General features: G+C 46.7%; 1 protein-coding gene across 4 annotated transcripts; it reads left to right on the top strand.

Annotated features, from left to right (window-relative positions):
• The first annotated feature begins 386 nt into the window (after positions 1-386).
• On the top strand, positions 387-18,630 carry SERBP1 (SERPINE1 mRNA binding protein 1). Of its 4 annotated transcripts, none has more exons than XM_031604078.2 (10): positions 387-889; positions 3,645-3,801; positions 4,859-4,996; positions 5,138-5,209; positions 5,805-5,879; positions 8,225-8,402; positions 11,238-11,285; positions 13,647-13,820; positions 14,510-14,548; positions 15,738-18,630. In XM_031604078.2, the coding sequence occupies exons 1-10, from the start codon at positions 388-390 to the stop codon at positions 15,792-15,794; spliced, it is 1,440 nt and encodes a 479-aa protein (XP_031459938.2). In that variant the 5' UTR covers position 387; the 3' UTR covers positions 15,795-18,630. The 4 variants fall into 4 exon arrangements, with proteins under 4 accessions (XP_031459938.2, XP_031459930.2, XP_031459955.2 ...); XM_031604070.2 differs by having other exon boundaries at positions 5,114-5,209; XM_031604095.2 differs by lacking the exon at positions 11,238-11,285 and having other exon boundaries at positions 388-889.
• Positions 18,631-18,702: the final 72 nt, after the last annotated feature.

The following is an 18,702-nucleotide window of genomic DNA, read 5'->3' as shown; positions in this document are numbered from 1 at the left end:
CGGCAGGAGGCGCGGATGCGGCGGGGCCGCGGCTCCGCTTGGGCGCGCTGCTCTGAAGCGCCGTACAACCAAGCACACGCTGTCGCAGGCGGCTCGATTGATTCCTTAACTCAGATTTACGGCTCAGGGCACGCTGAGGGCACGACGTTTCAGAGCGCCTGTGCGTTTACTCGTGTGGAGGTGGGTTTGTTTTCGCGCCCAGCCGCGCGCACCGCTCGCGGCGCTCCCGCCCACGCAGCGGCCATGGCGGCCCCCGCCCGCCCGCGGCCCCACACAATGGCGGCGCGGAGCACGCCGGGAGTTGTAGTTCGCCGCCCGCGCGCGCGCGGCGTTGGGCGAGGGCCGCCTCCAAGTCCCGGCGCGCCCCGCGCGGGGTGAGGTGCCCGGATGTGCCCGGCGCCGGAAGAGAAGCGGGTCTCTTCGCGGCCGGCCATCTTGTGCGGCAGCGAGCAGGGCGCGGGGGGGCCCGGCAGCATCGGAGCAGGATCCCGCCGACGGGGGCCCATCATGCCCGGACACCTGCAGGAGGGCTTCGGCTGCGTCGTCACCAACCGCTTCGACCAGCTCTTTGATGACGAGTCCGACCCCTTCGAGGTGCTGCGGGCGGCCGAGAGTCGGCGGAAAGAGAGCGGCGGCGGCGGCGGGGCCCAGGGGGGCGGCGGGGCCCGAGGAGGCCCGGCGGGGGCGCAGAGCAACTCCTCGGGCGGCGCCGGCGGCGGAGGGCCGGGCCAGGCGGGATCGGGCGGCGGAGCGGGCAGCGCGGCCAAGCAGCTGCGCAGGGAGTCCCAGAAGGAGCGCAAGAACCCGCTGCCGCCCTTCGCCGCCTCCGCCGGGGGAGAGCGCCGGGAGGAGGGCGGCGGGCAGCCCGGAGCGCCGCTGCGGAAGGAGGGTGAGCGCCGGCGGGGCCCGCGGGAGCGCACAAAGGCGACGGCGGGAAGCGACGGGCCCGGCCGGGAGGGAGGGAGGGAGGAAAGCGGGCGGCGAAGGAGGGAGGGAGGGAAGGAGGGAGCGGCCCCCGGCCCGCGGCGCGCACGTGGCGGGAGCGGGGCCGCGTGGCGCGGGGGGGCGGCCCCGGAGAGCCCCGCGGAACCGCACGTGGCCGCGGCCCCAAAATGGAGGAGCGCGTGGGGTGTCCCGGGTGTCCCCGTGGGTGGGTTTGGCGTGGGCAGGGGAAGGGGTCGGGGGTCCTTTGGTACTGCGGGGAGCTGGTAAACTCGTGAGCGACTTCTGCACGGGCAGGTGGCGATGGGATGTGGGGGTACGGCTTTCAGCTAAAAGAGGGGAGATTTAGTTCATGTGTAAGGGGGAAGTTCGTTCTCCGAAGGCAGTGAGGCTCTGGCACCGCTGACCAGAGCTGCTGTCCCAACCCTGGAGGTGCCTGAAGCCACCGCTGGGTCTTGAGTAGCAGGAGCTGGTGGGGGCGGTCAGGCCTGGGGGTGGGGGCCCCTTCCAACCTCGCCATGCTGGGATCTTGGGGTTCTGTGATGGAAGCAGCAGGAATTAGGAAAACGTCCACGTGAGCTCTGGATGGTCGGTGGGTGCAGGTGTGTGTCACGCTCTGAGCAGAAGTCAGTCATTTTTGTGCAGCAGGGAGAACTGAGTCGGTAGGAACAACGCGTGCTTGGTTAATAACTCGCATCCTTCGTCATGTCTGTGCGACCCCGGAGCCATCACTGGGGCGTTCTGGCCGTTGGAAGTGCACGCAGGCTGAACAAATAAGCTGTGACAGAGGGGTCGGTGTGACAGGGCCGTGTGACAAGCAGCAGCTTTGTACACGCAGGTGGCTGTGCAGCACCCCGTGTGGGGATTGGGGTTACGCTGGGCTTTACGAAAGAAGTTAATATATGATACTAGAAGGTGTGCCTGCTGGATAGTGAGAGAACACTGGGCAGCAGCTGGGAGCTGTTGCGGCGCTCTTTGCCTATGGATGTTTTGTGTTTCCCAGTGTGATGCTAGAGATTATTTTCCTGAGGTGGAGTGTGGTACTTTGCCCTGAGTGGTGGTTCCTGGAGCTCTTGTCCCCCATGGGTGTGGGTCAGCTGTGGGCTGGCAGTGGGAGCCCGTGCAGTGAGATGTGGCAGTGTGCTTGGCCAGCACACAGGGTTGAGTCCTTGGGGGACAGCTCAGGAACAGTCACCTCCCGGTTCTCACGTGTACTTTCAAGAACGAGCAGTGCTTTGTTGTGACAAGGAGTCTTTTGTGGCTTATTGTAGCAATGAAACAGACACCCCGGCCTGCTGCTGCAGCAGTGCTCTGCAAGGTGCGGTTGTTTGGTGTGTTACTGGTTGTGGGTTCTGCAGTGTAATGGTGTGCGTTGTCAGTTTGGCTTCTGGGAGCTCCATGCTGAGCACAGGGTGCTGCACTTGACATTGGATCATCTGTTGCCGCCCTGCAGCGTGCCTCAAATGGCACGGCCAGCTCTGCTGTGCCTCTACAACCAAGTGGCTCTCCTGGGGATGAGTAGGGGTTGAGGCCGCTGTGTTTCTGCAGGGAGCGAGCCTTACTGAGCAAGCAGTGTCTGTCATGCAAGCGTGTGCGCTCAGCACAGCGTGTCAGGTAAGGAGGCATTGTTAGTCTGGGCGTGTTGGCGTGGATATCATTACAGCTGTAACTTCTGGGCCCCACCCAGGTGCAGCACTGCTTGTTTGGCAGGAACTGCCGTCTTTGGGAATATTAAAAGCTGGCGCTTTTTTTTTGGGTTTTTTTTTTTTTTTAAGTAGCAGCTCAGTTTTTGAGGCAGCCCTAGGGATGGTGGTTTGCTGAGGGTTTTGTTCCCTGTATGTTTTGGGAAGATGGTGGTGTCACTGCACGTGAAGGAGTTTGCATGGGTCTTCCTAAGAAGTAGTAAAGATGAATGGGGAAAAGAACTTAAGACCCTTCAGATATCATAGTGGGGAAGAGAGTACAGGGAGTGGTTATTCTGGGCAATTTCAGAAGATGTAGAAACGGAGGCAGCAGCACCGTCCATTGCAGCAGCACAGCTCTCGGGCTGTGTGCAGCTCCCTGCCTGAGCCTTTGTCCACCAGCACGCGGAGCTGTGAGCAGCAGCACATCGAGTCATCCCGAGGCACTGAGCTGCGTCTGCTGTGCTGCCTGGGGTGTGGGTGCCGTCAGACTGGGGGGTGGGCTTTCTGAACAGCACAGCCCCGGGTGCTCTGTCTGATTAAATGCTTCCAGGCAGAATGTGGTAGGATGAAACGGTGGCTGTCGTGGGGGCTTGGTTCTGGGGAAGCTGCTGGCCTTGTTTTGGTGCACATCAAATAGAAAGCACATGTTCTACCTGAAAAATGCCCTTTGGAGAAAGAACACTGAACTTGCTTATCTTGATCCTTCTTTGAAAGCTGATCGTTTGAAGACGGATCTGTGGTGTTTGTGCGCTCTGACAGGTCTTGTTTCCCACAGTAGTGTAAGAGCAATGCTTGGACAAAATGCAGTTTGATTGAAAGGCTGCGTAAAAACGTCAATTCAGAGTCAAATGATCAGCAGTGACCTTATAAAGGTATCGTTTCTAAGATCGTGTGGTCGCAGGGTTAGGAGAAAAGCCTGAATTCCAGCTCACGTTCATCTTTGTTTGACAGTGCTGCCAGCAGTATCTGTCCCGGAGCAGCTCTGCATTCCGTTGGTGTGTTTTGCTCCTGTTGCAGGGATAAGGCGCATTGGCAGGAGGCCTGATCAGCAGCAGCAGCAGCAGGGCGAAGGCAAACCCATTGACAGGAGACCTGAGAGACGACCTCCTCGTGAGCGCCGATTTGATAAACCTGCCGATGAGAAGGGCGAAGGAGGAGAATTCTCTGTTGATAAGTAAGAGTGTGCCTTGCGTGATGCAGAATGTGGTGATACCCTGGAGTGGAGCTGTCCTTTCTTCTGCTACTAAGCTTAAAAGCCAAGCAAAAACTGTTAGAGTTAAAGTGATTAAATGCCATTTGTCAATCTAAAGACTCACCTGTGTCAGCATGGAGTACTTTCCCATTGTGTGATTTCATTTACAAATGTGGCTCAAGTTTTTATCAGGAATCACATAATGTGAACAGTTCGTTAGTTTGGCAAAAAGCATGGTGTAGATCAGTAAGATCTTTGGTGTATTTCTGAACATCCACAGCACAGGTCAGAAGAGGAACTGAAGTGTAGCTCTTGCCTGCAGGATGAGATCCGTTTGCTCTTACAGCTGTTGCTTCACTTGTACAGTTAACCTCAAGCCAATGTGGGTTTGTCCATGGAGGTGTTTGTGCTTCCTTGGCTCCAGTGGCTTCAGGTGTGAAAGTAGTGAAGCCAGCTCGTGGCTAGAGGGATCAGAGTGTCACGTTGGGTCCAGAATTCAAGAGTTTTGAAAACAGTCTGCAAATGTTAGCATTTTAATGGTCAGTTGACCATGGTTGAAATGCTTTTAAAAGTAAGGTGTCTGAACGTGAGATTGTAGCATCAGCAAGTGACGTAATGCAACAGAAAGGCTAAATTTGGGAACGGTAGGCAGGAGATGCAAACAAAGCATTTGTTTAGTTCCTGAAATGTGGAGAGCAGCATTATGTATGGTTTTTCTCCAGCATTGAAATTAGACTGTAAATAGTTAGAATTAGTTCAGTTGGAAGGGAGAGACCTACAGAGATCCTCAAATCCAGGTGTGTGGCTGCAGGGCTAGCCAAAAGCAGACAATTAATTGGGGCGTTGTTCTGGTGCTCCTGGAGTGCTGAGAGGAGTGGGTGCTAAGCACCTTGCTCAGAAGCCTGCTCCAGTGTTTGACCACCTTTGCGGTCAAGATAATCAAAGGAAAAGTGAACCACGTTCTCATGATAAGAAAAACTTGAAAGCTATGTTGAAAGCTTCGGGGGGGGAAATACTGAAGTGTGACCTTTTCTTGTAGACCCATCCTGGACCGACCGATGCGTGGACGTGGTGGACTTGGAAGAGGCCGTGGCCGTGGCCGTGGGATGGGCAGAGGAGATGGGTTTGACTCTCGTGGCAAACGTGAATTTGACAGACATAGTGGCAGCGATAGATCGTAAGTCTTTAGCTTTTCCTAGAGCTTCCTTAGCTATTCTTTACTATTAATATATGGCTCAAAATGTCTTTTGAATTTCTGTATCTGGACACTATAATGTTAACTCAGTTTTGTTAGTTCTGTTTCACATTCGCATTTCAGCGGCCTAAAGCACGAGGACAAGCGAGGTGGCAGTGGATCACACAACTGGGGAACCGTCAAAGACGAACTCACGTTAGTAATCACTGATTGCTCAGAGATCTATCAGAATCTTAAATCCTAACTCTCACAGCTTGCAAAATGTAAAGATTTGGTGGCCATTTTTCCTTTAGATTTTGGGGGTTGGTGGTATGCTATGAAAGAAGCCAATGACTACAGAATGTAGTGAATTACAGGTAGATGAGATGGTTTCCATTTCTAAAACTAGAATTCTGGGAAAGTTTAGAACAGGGAACCGTTTTCTGCTGTTCTTTGAACAATCCTTATTTTACTCAAAATTAAACAGCGGGTTTAACGTTGATCAAACTAAGCAGGCTTTTTTCCCAAGTATCACATTGAATGCAGCATTTTTAATATCCAGATGTGTTTTGTCTCAAGCCTTGATGGGAGACATTCAGAATGGCTGTGACTCAGTGTTGGGGAGAAATGGGAAGAAGGAAAGCTCAGAGTTTTAAAAGGCAGGGGGAGCACCAATTCTTAGTGAAGTAGTTCTTTTTAAAGAGCAGTAAGCTGTGTAAACGTGCTATAGAACTTAGGCATTCATCTTGCATAGTTTTAAATAGGCATGAACTTAAACAGCAAAACAAACAAAACCCAACTGTAATTACAGCGAATTGGATCAGTCTGCTGTAACTGAGGAAACGCCAGAGGGAGAGGAACATCCGCCTGCTGATTCTGAAAACAAGTGAGTGTGTCCCCTTCTGTCCTGTTCTCTGGTTGCCTCAAAGGTACCACTGCTTTGCTTTTACTCCCTGGTAGTTTTTCTACTTCTGTTTTGCCATATTCACTTTGTATGTCCTTCAGTGGATACAAAATCAGTCGTGATGCTGCTGAAGGGTTCTTTAAAGATAACTTCTAGATGTCAAGTTTAAGCTATTAGTTAGTGTATTGCAAGCTCTTAGGTCACTTTCAGATTTAGTTATTAATAACCTGTTGTAATCCTGATTACACACTACAACTGTAAGTACCAAATCCAAAAGCAACCACGCTCATAACTACCCAGAGCAACCAGGGGACGGAATGTTCTGCCAATGGGAGGCACTTAGTTTCTCAGAACTGCTGAGGCTGTGTGGCTGGCCTGTAGAAGAAAGGTTGTCTCTCACTCTTTCCATCTTTTGTGTATGTGTGCAGTTCTCAAAGAAGTTAACTCCATTGCTTCTGTTTCTCCATTGCTTCTGTTTTTTCTTGGACACTCTTAAGGGGAAATAAAGCAACTAGTAAATGAATGGAATAATTCCCACAACCGTTACTTAGTTACTTGGAGCTGATTTGGAGGGATACAGGTTTTTATGCAGTATCTTAATGAGCACATGTTCTCTGATGGATTCAAAAGAAAATGGCGAACAATAGGAAACATTTCTTTTAAATGTTTGTTTGCCAAAGATTTCTAATGTGGAATCCTCTGTGGCTCGATTTCCTCACTAGTAGCTTTGGTTACTGGTGAAGCAGTGACTGGCGAGTAAGGCAGGGATGTGTTTTAACTACTTGCTAAGTGCAGTCACTCCTGCAAGGTTGTAGATGTCTGTGGTTAAGGTTGCCTTATGAGCAGAAAGAACCTGAGCAATTTTAAGGAATTAGAGCTGCAGCAGTGATCAGAAAATGCATGTTGCTCGTGTTGGAGGAAAAAAGAGTACTGTAGATCTCTGTGCCCACATTAAGGGTCTTGGAACCGGGTCCTCTTCAGAGTCCATTTCAACCCACACCATTCTATGACTCTGAGATTTTCTGAGTGTGCAGTATTTCCTGGCTTTTTATTAGAAGTGGTGCCTGCTGCTTGACCAGGTTACTGATCTGCACAAGAGTGGGTCAGTGTCTGCAGCATTCTGCAGGCCGTCTGTGTGGGTGGTTTTCTTCTGGAAGTCTTCAGAAGATGTATTCTGCTTTGATATACAACTCTTGTTGCAGTCCATCAGTCATGTTTCCAGGGAAGCATCCTTACATGGCTTTGTTTCCAAGTTGGCTGTTATGGATCTCTAAATGTTTCAGTAGAGCTGTAGGATGCTTTACAGAATAAGGAGAATGCCAGGGGGCAGTGCCTTTGCAGTGAGCAGTAAGCATGGCTCTGCAGGTATCATAAAGTAATTCTCTCCTATGTTGAGTAAAATGGAATACACTAATTTTGGCATAAACTCTCTGCATTGTTACATCAACTCGTGGCTCCAGGAAAGACCTTTTCTCTTGAGTTGATGCATTCACGATGTTTTTGCTGCACATACATGGCACTGCTTTTCTGTAATGTCAGAGTAGCTCATAAATCAAATAGAGTTGCATAAACACACCAGAGAATGACTGGAGGATTGACTGCCTGAGTAGCTGGAACATGATCTGTTACTGAACATAGTGGTTGTGCATTTTACTTAAAAATAGCTCTTTGGCAGAAGCTGGGGTGCCAGAACTTTACAATAGGTGATGCATTTACCAAGGAACTACATTCTTATGCAGTTATTTTTTCAAGTTAGCCAAAAGTAGAAATTGTTTTGGTTACCTGGAATACTAATAGCTGCTTTTAATCAAGTGAAAGAAGCAGACTGTGCAAATCAACAGCAGCAACAACAGAATCTTGAGGATTACGGTAAGAGCGAGCAACATCTCACTGCCCAACTGGGCACATGGGGAGGCAGGTCTCTTGGAAGAGGGGAGAACAGCTCCAAACAAGTCTCATGAAAAAGTAGGCTTTTATATTTGCAAGGAGAATTGCCATTAGTGCTGAGAACAGACAGTGAGGATCAATGTTAATTTTAAAACATTGCTGTGGTCATCATTTATGTTTTAAAAGGTGTGTGGCTGTGATTTTTAGCTGTTTTCATTTAGCTAAAGGAGAGAAATTTTCATGTGTGCTTGTTGAGTGTTGGAATTGAGTTTTTAATACGTAAATCTGAAACAAAATAATAGCATTGCAGTGTGTATGTGTGTGTATATATATAATGTTTATTATAATCTGGTACTGATTAGAGCTGCTTTTGAATTCACTGTGTATAGGGAATGGGTTCTAAGCCATGATCGTAAGTAATATCCATGAATTTACTACAGGGAAAATGAGGTTGAAGAAGTTAAGGAGGAAGGTCCTAAGGAAATGACCCTGGACGAATGGAAAGCTATTCAAAGTAAGGATCGTGCAAAGGTTGAGTTCAACATCCGTAAACCAAATGAGGGTGCTGATGGGCAATGGAAAAAAGGATTTGTTCTTCACAAGTCAAAGAGCGAGGAGGTAAAGTGATTTTTGATGTTTGCTAGTGTCCAGATTGTATAGGTTTTTCTGATGATATGCACTTCTTGGAGTGTAAGCTCTGTTCTTTGGCAAGCTGACCTTTCTATCAAAGTTCATAAAGCAAGAACAACTTCTCTTACAGAAAACTGCAGCTGTACAGTAGTGTTAGTTGCTGTTCTTCCTGTGGTTAGTTTTCACAGTTGTTCTATATTCTTAACCTGGCATATACTGTGTTATAACCTGACCATTAAGAGAGAAGACTGGAATACTGCAGCTGGGCAGGGAGCTTCTGTAGGGTTACCCAGCCAAGTGCCTCCGATGTTTTTTAGAAACCAGGTGAACTGAGTTTGTATGTGTCAACACAGTTCTGTAGAATCACTTGAAAATTGTAATTTCTCAAATACTTTGTAATAACAACCAACTTGTTCTAAAAGGGTGAGTGTGGCAGAGAGAGACACATTGTCCCACTTCAGGGAGGAGAGCAGTGCTGAGAGATTTGTTTCCTAAGGCTGGGCTCTAGCAGCTGGATTCAGTTTCAGAAACTGACAGGACCACTAAATCTTTGGTTTTAACACTGTTAATCAATGGCCTTCAGCCCTGTGCAGCAGATGGTTCTGACTCCTTTTGAAGTAATGAAGTAGTGTGTAAGATGCTGTTTGATCTTCTAATGTTTGTTTCTGCTTTTCACACCTTGTCATTTTATCTCTTGTAAGATGGGACATGCCATACAGCTGGGGGAACACTGTTCATTACTTACCATGAGAACTCCATTTGTAATCCACTGAGCTTGGAATGAGTTTAAGACACAACCATGCCATTTATTTTTCTGGCTGTGTAAAGTAGATTGGTTCGTTTTATTTTCCTTAAGCTGCTCAGTGTTTGAAATTTTCCTACTCTGCTAGTTTCTCTAGCTTGCATAGGAAACAGAACTTAAGTTAGACTAAGAATTGCTTACAGGAGTAAGGTTGAAGAGATATACCAAGCAAGATATGTAGATGTAACACACCTGTAGTCATTGAGCATGTCTGGACATCTTCCTCCCCCACTCCAGTCTGCCTGGAGCAAAGATACGTGACTAGGTGTCAGTGGTAGATGGAATATTTTTTCCCCAGACGTATCTGAACGTATGATAGTGTGATGAGATGGTTGTATTCCTGAGTAATTAAGAAGCTGAGACTCTTTGCTCTTATTTTCCTTCTGAAAAGTGGAGCAGTAGTTTATTCTACTTTTTAAACTTCTTTCTTACATCAGAACTCTCTCATGGCACTGCTGATGTGAGCGGATTTCTCTTCCTGAGGTGTGTTTAGCTGATTTCTCTTGAAATAAACAAATCAGATACTTCTGAAGTAACCATTCCTGCTGTATGTGCGCAGAAGGGAGATACGAACAGAACTGCCATTAATAGACTCTTCTAAACTTGTCCAGCAAATGTCTCGGGTTTTTTTTCGGTTGTTCGCTGATCTCTTGGGAAAGTGTTTTTCTTTTCCTAAGTGGTATGGCAGAACTGTTCTTAAAATATAGGTGTTGGGCAAGCTTTCCCTGCAGTTCCTTTGTGAACAGGTAGAGAAGGTAGAGTAACCGGAAGTTGTGAACAGAGCTGCTCACCACCTGCTGTTCTTGCTCTCTCTGTCGTCTTGGATATTCTTCTGAGTCATGAGGTTGGTGGAAGGCTTCTGTGCTGGGTAATGAGAGTGTTGGTGTGTGGAAGTGACTTGGTTAGAGGTAAATCCTGGGTTTCAGACCCACATCTTCCTAACCCTTAGGACTGAATAATGACAACGTGCACATGCAGATCTTTCTGAGAAGTTGAAGTGTCACAAGAGCCACCTTCTCAGAACTCAGGAGTGTCCTAGGAAACTTTGGTAAAGGACGTGTGTGAGGACCCAGTGCTGCTCATCTGCCCTATCTCCTTCACAAGGCTCTCCTCCTCCTCATGTTCTTCACAGAAGACTGAAGTGCTTGGCTGTATCTCAGGTCTTTCCCGTCTGTCCCATGTGCTGTACGATGAACTCTTCGTACTGTCTCGGATTCTTGCTGGTTTAATATGAAATCCACGTGTATTGGCAGCCCTTGTCTGATGAGAATCTTTCCAGAAGGCTGGGTTATGCCAAAAGAGATCCTTTTCCTTCCCTGCAACCAACTTAGTGATTGAGTACTTCAAGTCCTATTGAAAAAATAATTGGAAGTTGAGTTGTGAAGAAATCTTAAGACTTGTTCCAGTTGTTCAGAGCAACTCCTGGAGAGTTTCATCCACCAGCGAACGAGTTCTTGCTCATCATATCTGTTGTGCTGTGCCTCTTCCTTGTGCCTCTAAACTTTCTTGTACTATCATCACTTTCTTAGAGAGGAGATCACAATGGAAGACTGAGAAGCAAGTATTGGAACACAGTCAATCATCTTTGCAAAGTGTGTAGGAATCACTTGAATCCAGACTGTGCAGAAACTCTTTTTTCATTGAGAGTAATTACTTGAAACCACCCTCAACCTGTGCCATCTATCTGTACAGGTCTGTGTGCCTGTACAGGGTATAGTGAGGTGCAGGAGATCAGTCTGCATGTGGAGTTCCCAACAGCTCATATTAAACAACTTCTTATTTCCAGTCCAAGATTTCTCTTTGCCTTCTGGTATGAATCCATCCTCTGCTCCTTCTGGATGCTTGCACAACTTCTGCTCCCATCCTTTTGCTGCTTCGTGTGCTCAGTGCCATCTGTATCCAGCAAGTTCATGTGACCTTATTACGTGTTGTTTCTATATGTAGTTGAGTCTCATTTCTTCCTTTTGTTTTCTCCCTTCGTTCCTTTTGTCACTTTGGTGTGGACACGCAACTTTCATCAGACAAAGGCGATGACAGAAATGCAGGGGAGTCTGCTGGAATCAAATGAGGTACTGATCCTTTCTATCTAACTGGTGATACATGTTTTTGAACTGAGCCCCTTCAGAAACGAAGGGCTTTGATAAAAAGAAACAGCAAACGCAAATATGGAGCTTTTCTGTCCATGCCTGTTGTCTCACTGCACAATGTAGGGCCCTCCATAATTAGTGCCTTTTCTCTTTCTTGATCATCCCATAAACACTTCCATCATGAGTCTCTTATTTTTTTGTTGCTATTCTTCCGTATCTTGCTGTCTGCTTTGGCTCACTTCCCATTAGTGACCATTAGTAACTTGTTCTTAAAGCTTTGTACAGCCTTTCCCAAGATCCACAAGTGTAGCAGTGCCTTCAAGCAGCTATATTAGATCAGAGCACCATTGAGAGTTGCCAGTGCATACAAATGAAGTGCTTCCAAAGATGATTTGGAACAGGCAGTCTGTGGTATGTCTTCTACCACCGAAGCACAGGAGGAGAATGTGCCAAGTCTTCTATTGGTGTTTTAAATTAGCTAGAGTTATTTCGGGTAAAGAAATCCTCAGGTTATACGCAGAATTTGCTACTTGCTGGCTTTAGTGCTTCAGCTGGGAAGAATACAGTATTTTGGTAGACTGTAGTTTCTTTTTTAAGCAGTAGCAGTGCAGGGAAGTAGATGCACAGAACTACTGCTGCTGCCTCTCAGAAGAGAGTCTCCTGACTGCTGGAAAGTTGGAAATAACATCTCCGTACCCTGCGATGATTGAAACAGTAGGTGAAACACCATCAATAGGAAAAGAATCAAAACCATAATGGGAGGCACTGCTTGCTGTTTGAATCACTGGTGTACTTCTGCTTTAGTATCATCGTTCTGCTTGTGCTATCAGGTAGAGATGTGGAATGACTCTTGTCCAAAAAGTATCTGCTGAAGCCAGCTTCAGGAGCATAGAAAAGAGATCTGAGGGATGAGAGTGTGGTTCAGATCAGTAAAACCAGAAGTCTCTTAGGGAGCAGCTACTGCACAGAACACATCCCAGTGAAACACGTTTGAAGTAAACCAGCATGGGGCAATACTTCTCAATGTGCCTAATTAAGCTGTGGGTGCTGTGTAGGCCACACGTCCAGCTGGGCTTGGAATGGGTCATTAATGTGGGACAGCACTTCTGGTGGCTCTGTGCATTCTGGTGTTTGAGATTGACTCAAGGCATCCCCAAAAGCAACTTTCTGCCCTTTGACTTCACCCCTCAGTGTAACCATTGACTGCTCGGTAAAGGATCCACAACAGATAATTAAGAGGTGTTGCACTTAATTGCACAGTATGTTGCCTTTGAAAGTCAGAAAGTCAGTATATTGTGTAACTACACACAAGAAAAGTAACTTACGGTCACAGTGCCTAAGCCTGCATAGGGAAGAAAGCAAACAATTGCTCAGGCAGAAGTTGGGGTGTTAGAAAGTCATGGATGGTCATGTTTCCAAAGTACGATGGTTGGGCTTTTTAAGACACAGCACTGGTCTGGTCCACTTGGTCAATTCTGCATTCTGCACGTCATCAAAGATGCCAAAAATGGGTTGCTTGTATAGCAAATTAATTATGCTGAGTAGGGGAAACAAAAATACCTGTTGCTTATTATGTTTGGTGTATAATGACTTGAAATACTTGGTCCGTTCTGCACAGTAGAATGCAGGGTGTTAAGTCTTGAGATTTCTCACTGAATGCACCAGCAAGCTGTGAGAGATTGTTTTGTCATGGCAATGTTGGTAGGAGTCCTTCCTCAGTGGGATTTGTGAGGTGGGTTCTCTTTTAGCCTTAATTGTGTTCATTACCTTAGTTACATTCTGACTGAACTGTGCTTATGCCTCTTCCACTGTTTGCTATGGCTGAATACCAAGGTGGGATTCTTTTGGTTTCCAGTGCTTGAAGTGCTTAACACGAAACGAAGCAATTGAGGACATGCAAAGCACTCATGGAGCAAAATAAAGATGGCTTATTGAGTGTGTTTTGCACAAGACTTGAATGAATGAATAGAACTTTAAGGTTCCTCAGGTATGAAACAAGAGGAAGTGAAATGCTGGAAAACAAAGTTCTATATTGGAATGGTTGGGGCCCAGGTAAGCTTAGACTTGTTAATATGACAGAATGCCAGAACTTCCCTGAATTGTCTTGGGGATACAAAATAAGTTCCAGCACCTGAACAAAGTTAAGATCACAGCAGTCAGTGTTTGTTCTCTGTGTAGTGTCTGCAGAAGTGGTACAATTGATTCACTGCGGTTCCTGCTGTATCTCACACTCAGGGTGTGTGTTTGGAGGTGAGCTCAGGTGCTGTGTCACTAAGAGTGCAACTGCAGATGGGAACACTTCTGCGGTGATCTGATTTCTCAGGAAAAAATGGTTTGTTTCAGGCTCACGCTGAGGACTCGGTAATGGATCATCACTTCCGTAAGCCCGCCAACGACATCACATCCCAGCTGGAGATCAACTTTGGAGACCTTGGCCGCCCCGGACGCGGTGGTCGAGGGGGCCGGGGTGGCCGAGGACGTGGAGGCAGGGCCAGCCGTGGGGGCAGGACTGACAAGGTGAGGCAGCTGAGCTTGTGGCACTTGAACTTTCCCTTCTGTACACTCTTGTTCTGGGGGAATTGTTCAGAAAGCAAGCTCCATTTAAAGCCAAGTGAAAGGTCTGTTCTTGCAGGTTTGCTTTAAAATTGGGGTACCGTTGGGACAAAAGGATGAGTGTTCAGCAATGTTCTAACTAGGCAGAAAAGCACAGGTAGGGAGTAGGTTACTATTGAAAACAACAACAACAACAACAAACAGTTCTTTTCAGCTGTATCTAAGCCTGAAAAATGAGTCCTTGAACAGATCTGAGTGTACTGTCAATCTCTGAGGACAGAATATCTGCACTGTTACCTCTGGGAGGGGAGAAAAAAACAAGTTTGTGGCTGTGTGGTGTGTCTTCAGTTTGAGGGATTTGGGGGATTCAAACGGACTTTTTGTCATGAAAACTGGTCTGGCTCATTCTTTCCTTTGTGGGATGCTGACTTTCTCTTTTCACTGCATCTTTTTAAATGCTTAGGTTTATTAGTTGGAAAATTCTTTCCTGGCAGCACTGTAAGAAAAATTATAAGGAATTAATAGAAAAAATTATGGTGGATTTTGCTCTGAGTCACTTCACTAATAGGACATCTAGAAGAATGCTGCCATGAGGTGGGGAAGTACTTTGAGATCTGCAGCTTGTTTGATGCTGACTTTCTGTTTCCTTCCAGTTGGTTAAGGAGTTTGATGTGATCCACACGCCCAACCAGGTGGGTGATCTTTGCAGCCTCTGCCTTCCCCAGATTGGGAAGCTCCCCTCCCTTCTGCAGCACACTACCCATCCTGCGTGCCCTCCTGCTTTATGCTTCAGTATCTGCAGATGTGGAGGCTGAATGCAGAAGGCGCTGTTATTATTTCTTAACTCTAGTTTGTGGCACGGGCAATTCTGCAGTGTGTGTCTTACCTGCAGATGTTGCTGCAGCTCTTACTGGAATGGTTTTATGTTTCACTTCCTCCTTGATACATGTAGATGCTTGCAGGAACTTCCACAGTTCCTGTCTAGAAATGCTTTCTACTCTTTTTCCCCACCACATTTCTCATGCAGAAAGTGAAGGTTACCCTAAAGTCCTTTCTTTTTGGATTTCATTGCAGTGCTTTTTTAGGCACAGTAGAGAGCCTTTTGGGGAAAAAATACTCTGCGAGGCCTGAAAAGGCTTTTTACTGATGTCTGACTTCTTGGGAGTTGATTGGCATGATGTCTTTATTTTTTTTTTTACTAAACAATTTGTGAACAGGTTAAGTTAAATGTGTGAAGGTTGAGCTGAGCTCTGAACCAGTAACACTGTTCTATGGTGCTTCAGTCATTCCCTTGTTGAGAGCTGATGGTTGTGTGCTGCTGCAACAGTGGCAGCCACGTGGAGTGCACTCTGATTAAGAATGGAAAGAAGCTGTAAGCTACTGCTCTAGGCATGTGCAGCTCTGGTCTGCTTAGTGCCTCTGGTGCCTCCAAAGGTAGTGTTAATGTAAGAAGTCATTGAGGAAGCTGCCTAGACCCCGGGGTAAGGGGGACCAACAAAAACTTACTGCCTGTCATGGAGGAAGATGAGAAGTTGCTTTTGTAGTAATACTTCTTCCAGTACTGAACTGCTGAAGGCTGCTGTGCTTCTTGCCTCTTTGAAGCTCAGAGTTCTGTGGAGTAGAACGTACCAAGTAGGGTTCAGCATAGCTTATAGAAAGAAGGTGGGAGTCCCACTGTGTGCCCTGCTGCTGGGGTGGCACCCATGTTCCCTGTGCAGGGAAGGGCTTGGCCTTGCCCCGTGCCCATGGTGCCATGGCACAGTTATGTCAGCAGTGCCTCACACTGCCCTGCTTGGCTGCTGGCATGGTGCTGGGTGAGGGGTGGGAACGGGAGGGCTGGGTGCTGCTGGAGGTGATAACTTTCTGATGTTTCTCTTTCAGTCAAGTGCTTCTGCTCCTGATGTAGATGACCCAGAGGCTTTCCCAGCTCTGTCCTAAACTGGATGTCATAAGCCAACCCTGCCCTCATCGGGCCTTCCTCTCCGAGGCTTGCATGCTTAAGGATCCTAAACAACTAAGAAATTTAAAAAAAAAAAAAAAAAAAAAGGAGACTGTCATTCATACCATTCACACCTAAAGACTGAATTTTATCTGTTTCGAAAATGAACTTCTCTCGCTACACAGAAGCAACAATATGGTAGTCAGTTTTGTATTTAGAAATGTAATGGTAGCAGGGATGTTTTCATAATTTTTTCAGAGATTATGCATTCTTCATGGATACTTTTTTGTATTGCTGCTTGAAAATATGCGTTTCCAAACTTGAAATATAGGTGTGAACAGTGTGTACCAGTTAAAAGCTTTCACTTCATTTGTGTTTTTTTTTTTTTAATTCAGGATTTTAGAGATTTTCCCCTAACTGTGAGCTGGATTTGAATCCTTGCACACTACTTGTGTTCCCTTAGCTCCTGCCTAGCAGGCTTTTATTGGCCCGTGGTCTTTTGGAATATGTGGCATTTTAATTTGGCAGACTGAGCGCTGTCTGAAATACCAACTCCTGGAGTTACTTCGGTTTTAATGCTTAATTTCAAACTTGGAAAAACAGTCATTTTTCATCTGCTTGGTAGTTTGTTTACACAAAAGCTTTATACAGAATTGTTACCAGATACTTGAAAAATACTCAAAGCACATTGGGTTCTGGTTCCGTAGCCGTGTATCCAGCAGCGATACATGGATCTTTGGTCTAAACAGGTTTTAAAATTAGTGCGACACTCTTCATTCACCCTTCTTAACCTTTTTATTCCCTCCTTCAACAGAACAAGAAGCTTTGTTGGCAAAAAGGAAAAAAAAGCTTTTAAATCACCTCTGTTTTTACACTCATGGGAGGGTGCCCTGTAGCTGAACCACCTCTCCTTTGCAGAGCTGGGGGGGAGGTGGCAGCTGCAGCTCTTGCTCCTCTAGGGCTGTGGCACGGTGCCCCAGGACAGCGGCATCCCATGTGCTCACAGCACACACCCACAGCCCTGCTGAAGAGGCAGCTCTGGCAGGAGGACTCGGGGCACTGCAGTCTGTGTGTGATGCAGAAAGGTGCAGAACAGAACCCAGCGCTTCACCTTCAGTCTAAATTTTGTTCTGCATCTGTGTGCTGTTTGAGGTTGGACTGCTGGTTGACAAATGAATGTTTTCCAGAGAGCGATTGTAAGAAATCCTTTGGACCCCTGTAGTAACTTGTAGGTTTAATTTAACCCCTGCCAATGGGGACCTTACCACTTCAGTACCCAAAAGCAGTTCAGAGAATGATGAATAAGGAGGGTTTCGTAGGGTTTTTATTTGCAGCATTTAGTAGGAGACTAGAAGCAGGATTCTCATTTTATTTAATGTTTTACACTTTGGACAGCTTAAAACATTTGTAGTTTCTTAACTAGGTAGATAGAAAACAAATGGTAATGCCCTATTTTTTTAAAAGTTGTACAGGACAGGCAAAAAGTATGGGAGACCTTTGACTATGTAATACCGAACTCCTTAACCGTGGCGTTGGCTGGCTTGATTTCCCTGAACTATTTTCTACAGATTTGTTTGTTGTAAACCACTGTTAATACCATCAGATCAGACTTCCTAGTGTTCTCACCTGTCAGTTCGAAGCACCAGGCTGGGAGGAGGAGGCAAGTTTTCAGCTGGTGGATGGTGATAGCTCTTGGTTCGTTTCTCCCAACTAAGCAGACAGGCAGGTGCTCGGTGCAGGGGCTGCACTCCTTCCAGCACTGAGTGTTTCTCTTCCGTCTCCCGCTGTGAGTTGGTAGAATGTGCTGCAGTTTCAGTTTTAGGACGCCTTGAGTAATACAACTAATTGCCTTGACATGCAGAAACACTCACAGAAAAGCTTTCTCTGTAACATAAGCCTTCCCCATCTCCAGACTGTGTATCTGCTGTTTCAGTTGTCACTCTGCTTTTTTCCAGATGCCTTCTGGGCTGTCCAGTTGGTCTATTGGGGCCAGGCTGGCCAGAAGCTTTTCCTTCTGCTTTAGAGAATAGAGCAGTTTCCGGAATGGCACGTCACGTACGGTGCTCAAGACAGCTTGTACTTAAAATTGGTCTGTCTGCTGTTCTGATAGATGTAAATTTGCCTCTTTCAGTCCATTCGTGTCAAGAACTAAAACTGTGAACATATATCTTTAATATTGGTGGGTGTTAACTGAAATAAAGGTTTATTTTCATGCTCTTTTAAAAATGTCATGAAAACCCGTGGAGGTGAAACCACTGAGATTAGTGTCTCATCCAGGTTCTGCCCCAGGTGGTCCAGATCTTCCTATGGTGATGGTACCACTTCCATTGCTGGGATCAGACTTTGCTTTGGGAAAACATCTCCCTCTGAGTTGAGTAGCTCATTTCTGATGAGTGAGCTTGCTCTGTAGTGACTTCTATCTGACTTCTATCCTCTTGCTTGTCACTTTTGCTGTCACACCAAATCCAGAGGACTAAACCTGTTGAAATCTGAGCAGTTTGCCAACAGGTGGCCAGCAGAAAAAGCTGGAGAGGGAGAAAAGCACGTGGTGCAAATTGGCTTATGAATGTAACAATGGTGAGGTTTGAGCATGAAAGTTCATCTTATGGATTGATGCTGGGAGGAAGGGAGACTGATCAGTAAATGCAAGTGTTAGCTGTGTGGGAGCGGGCAATTTTTGAGGAAAATGGAACATCAGAATGTGTGAATATACGGTGGTGTCTGCAGTTGGAAGAGCTGAGACCACTCTTAACTGTAACGGTTTTGCCCATTGAGATTGGTTTGCGTAGCCTCACCTCTTGTTTTAATAAATGCAGGACATATGCCTGAAGCTGACACTTGCAGCATTTGCTAACCTGCTTCTTTTCTACTGTCCTCTTGAGGACCTTGTTGCCTTTGTTTCGTGCC

The sequence above is a fragment of the Phasianus colchicus genome, chromosome 9, assembly GCF_987193195.1.
Source record: "Phasianus colchicus chromosome 9, bPhaCol1.hap1.1, whole genome shotgun sequence".
In the NCBI taxonomy this organism is placed as follows: domain Eukaryota; kingdom Metazoa; phylum Chordata; class Aves; order Galliformes; family Phasianidae; genus Phasianus; species Phasianus colchicus.
This window is presented reverse-complemented; position numbering and strand designations above follow the sequence as displayed.

Excerpts from the sequence above, each read along its gene's own strand:
- SERBP1 (XM_031604070.2), top strand. The coding sequence starts at position 388 with ATGTGCCCGGCGCCGGAAGAGAAGCGGGTCTCTTCGCGGCCGGCCATC. Across the intron at positions 8,403-11,237 it reads ACAAGTCAAAGAGCGAGGAG|ACAAAGGCGATGACAGAAAT; the intron begins GTAAAGTGATTT and ends AACTTTCATCAG. Across the intron at positions 11,286-13,646 it reads GTCTGCTGGAATCAAATGAG|GCTCACGCTGAGGACTCGGT; the intron begins GTACTGATCCTT and ends GGTTTGTTTCAG.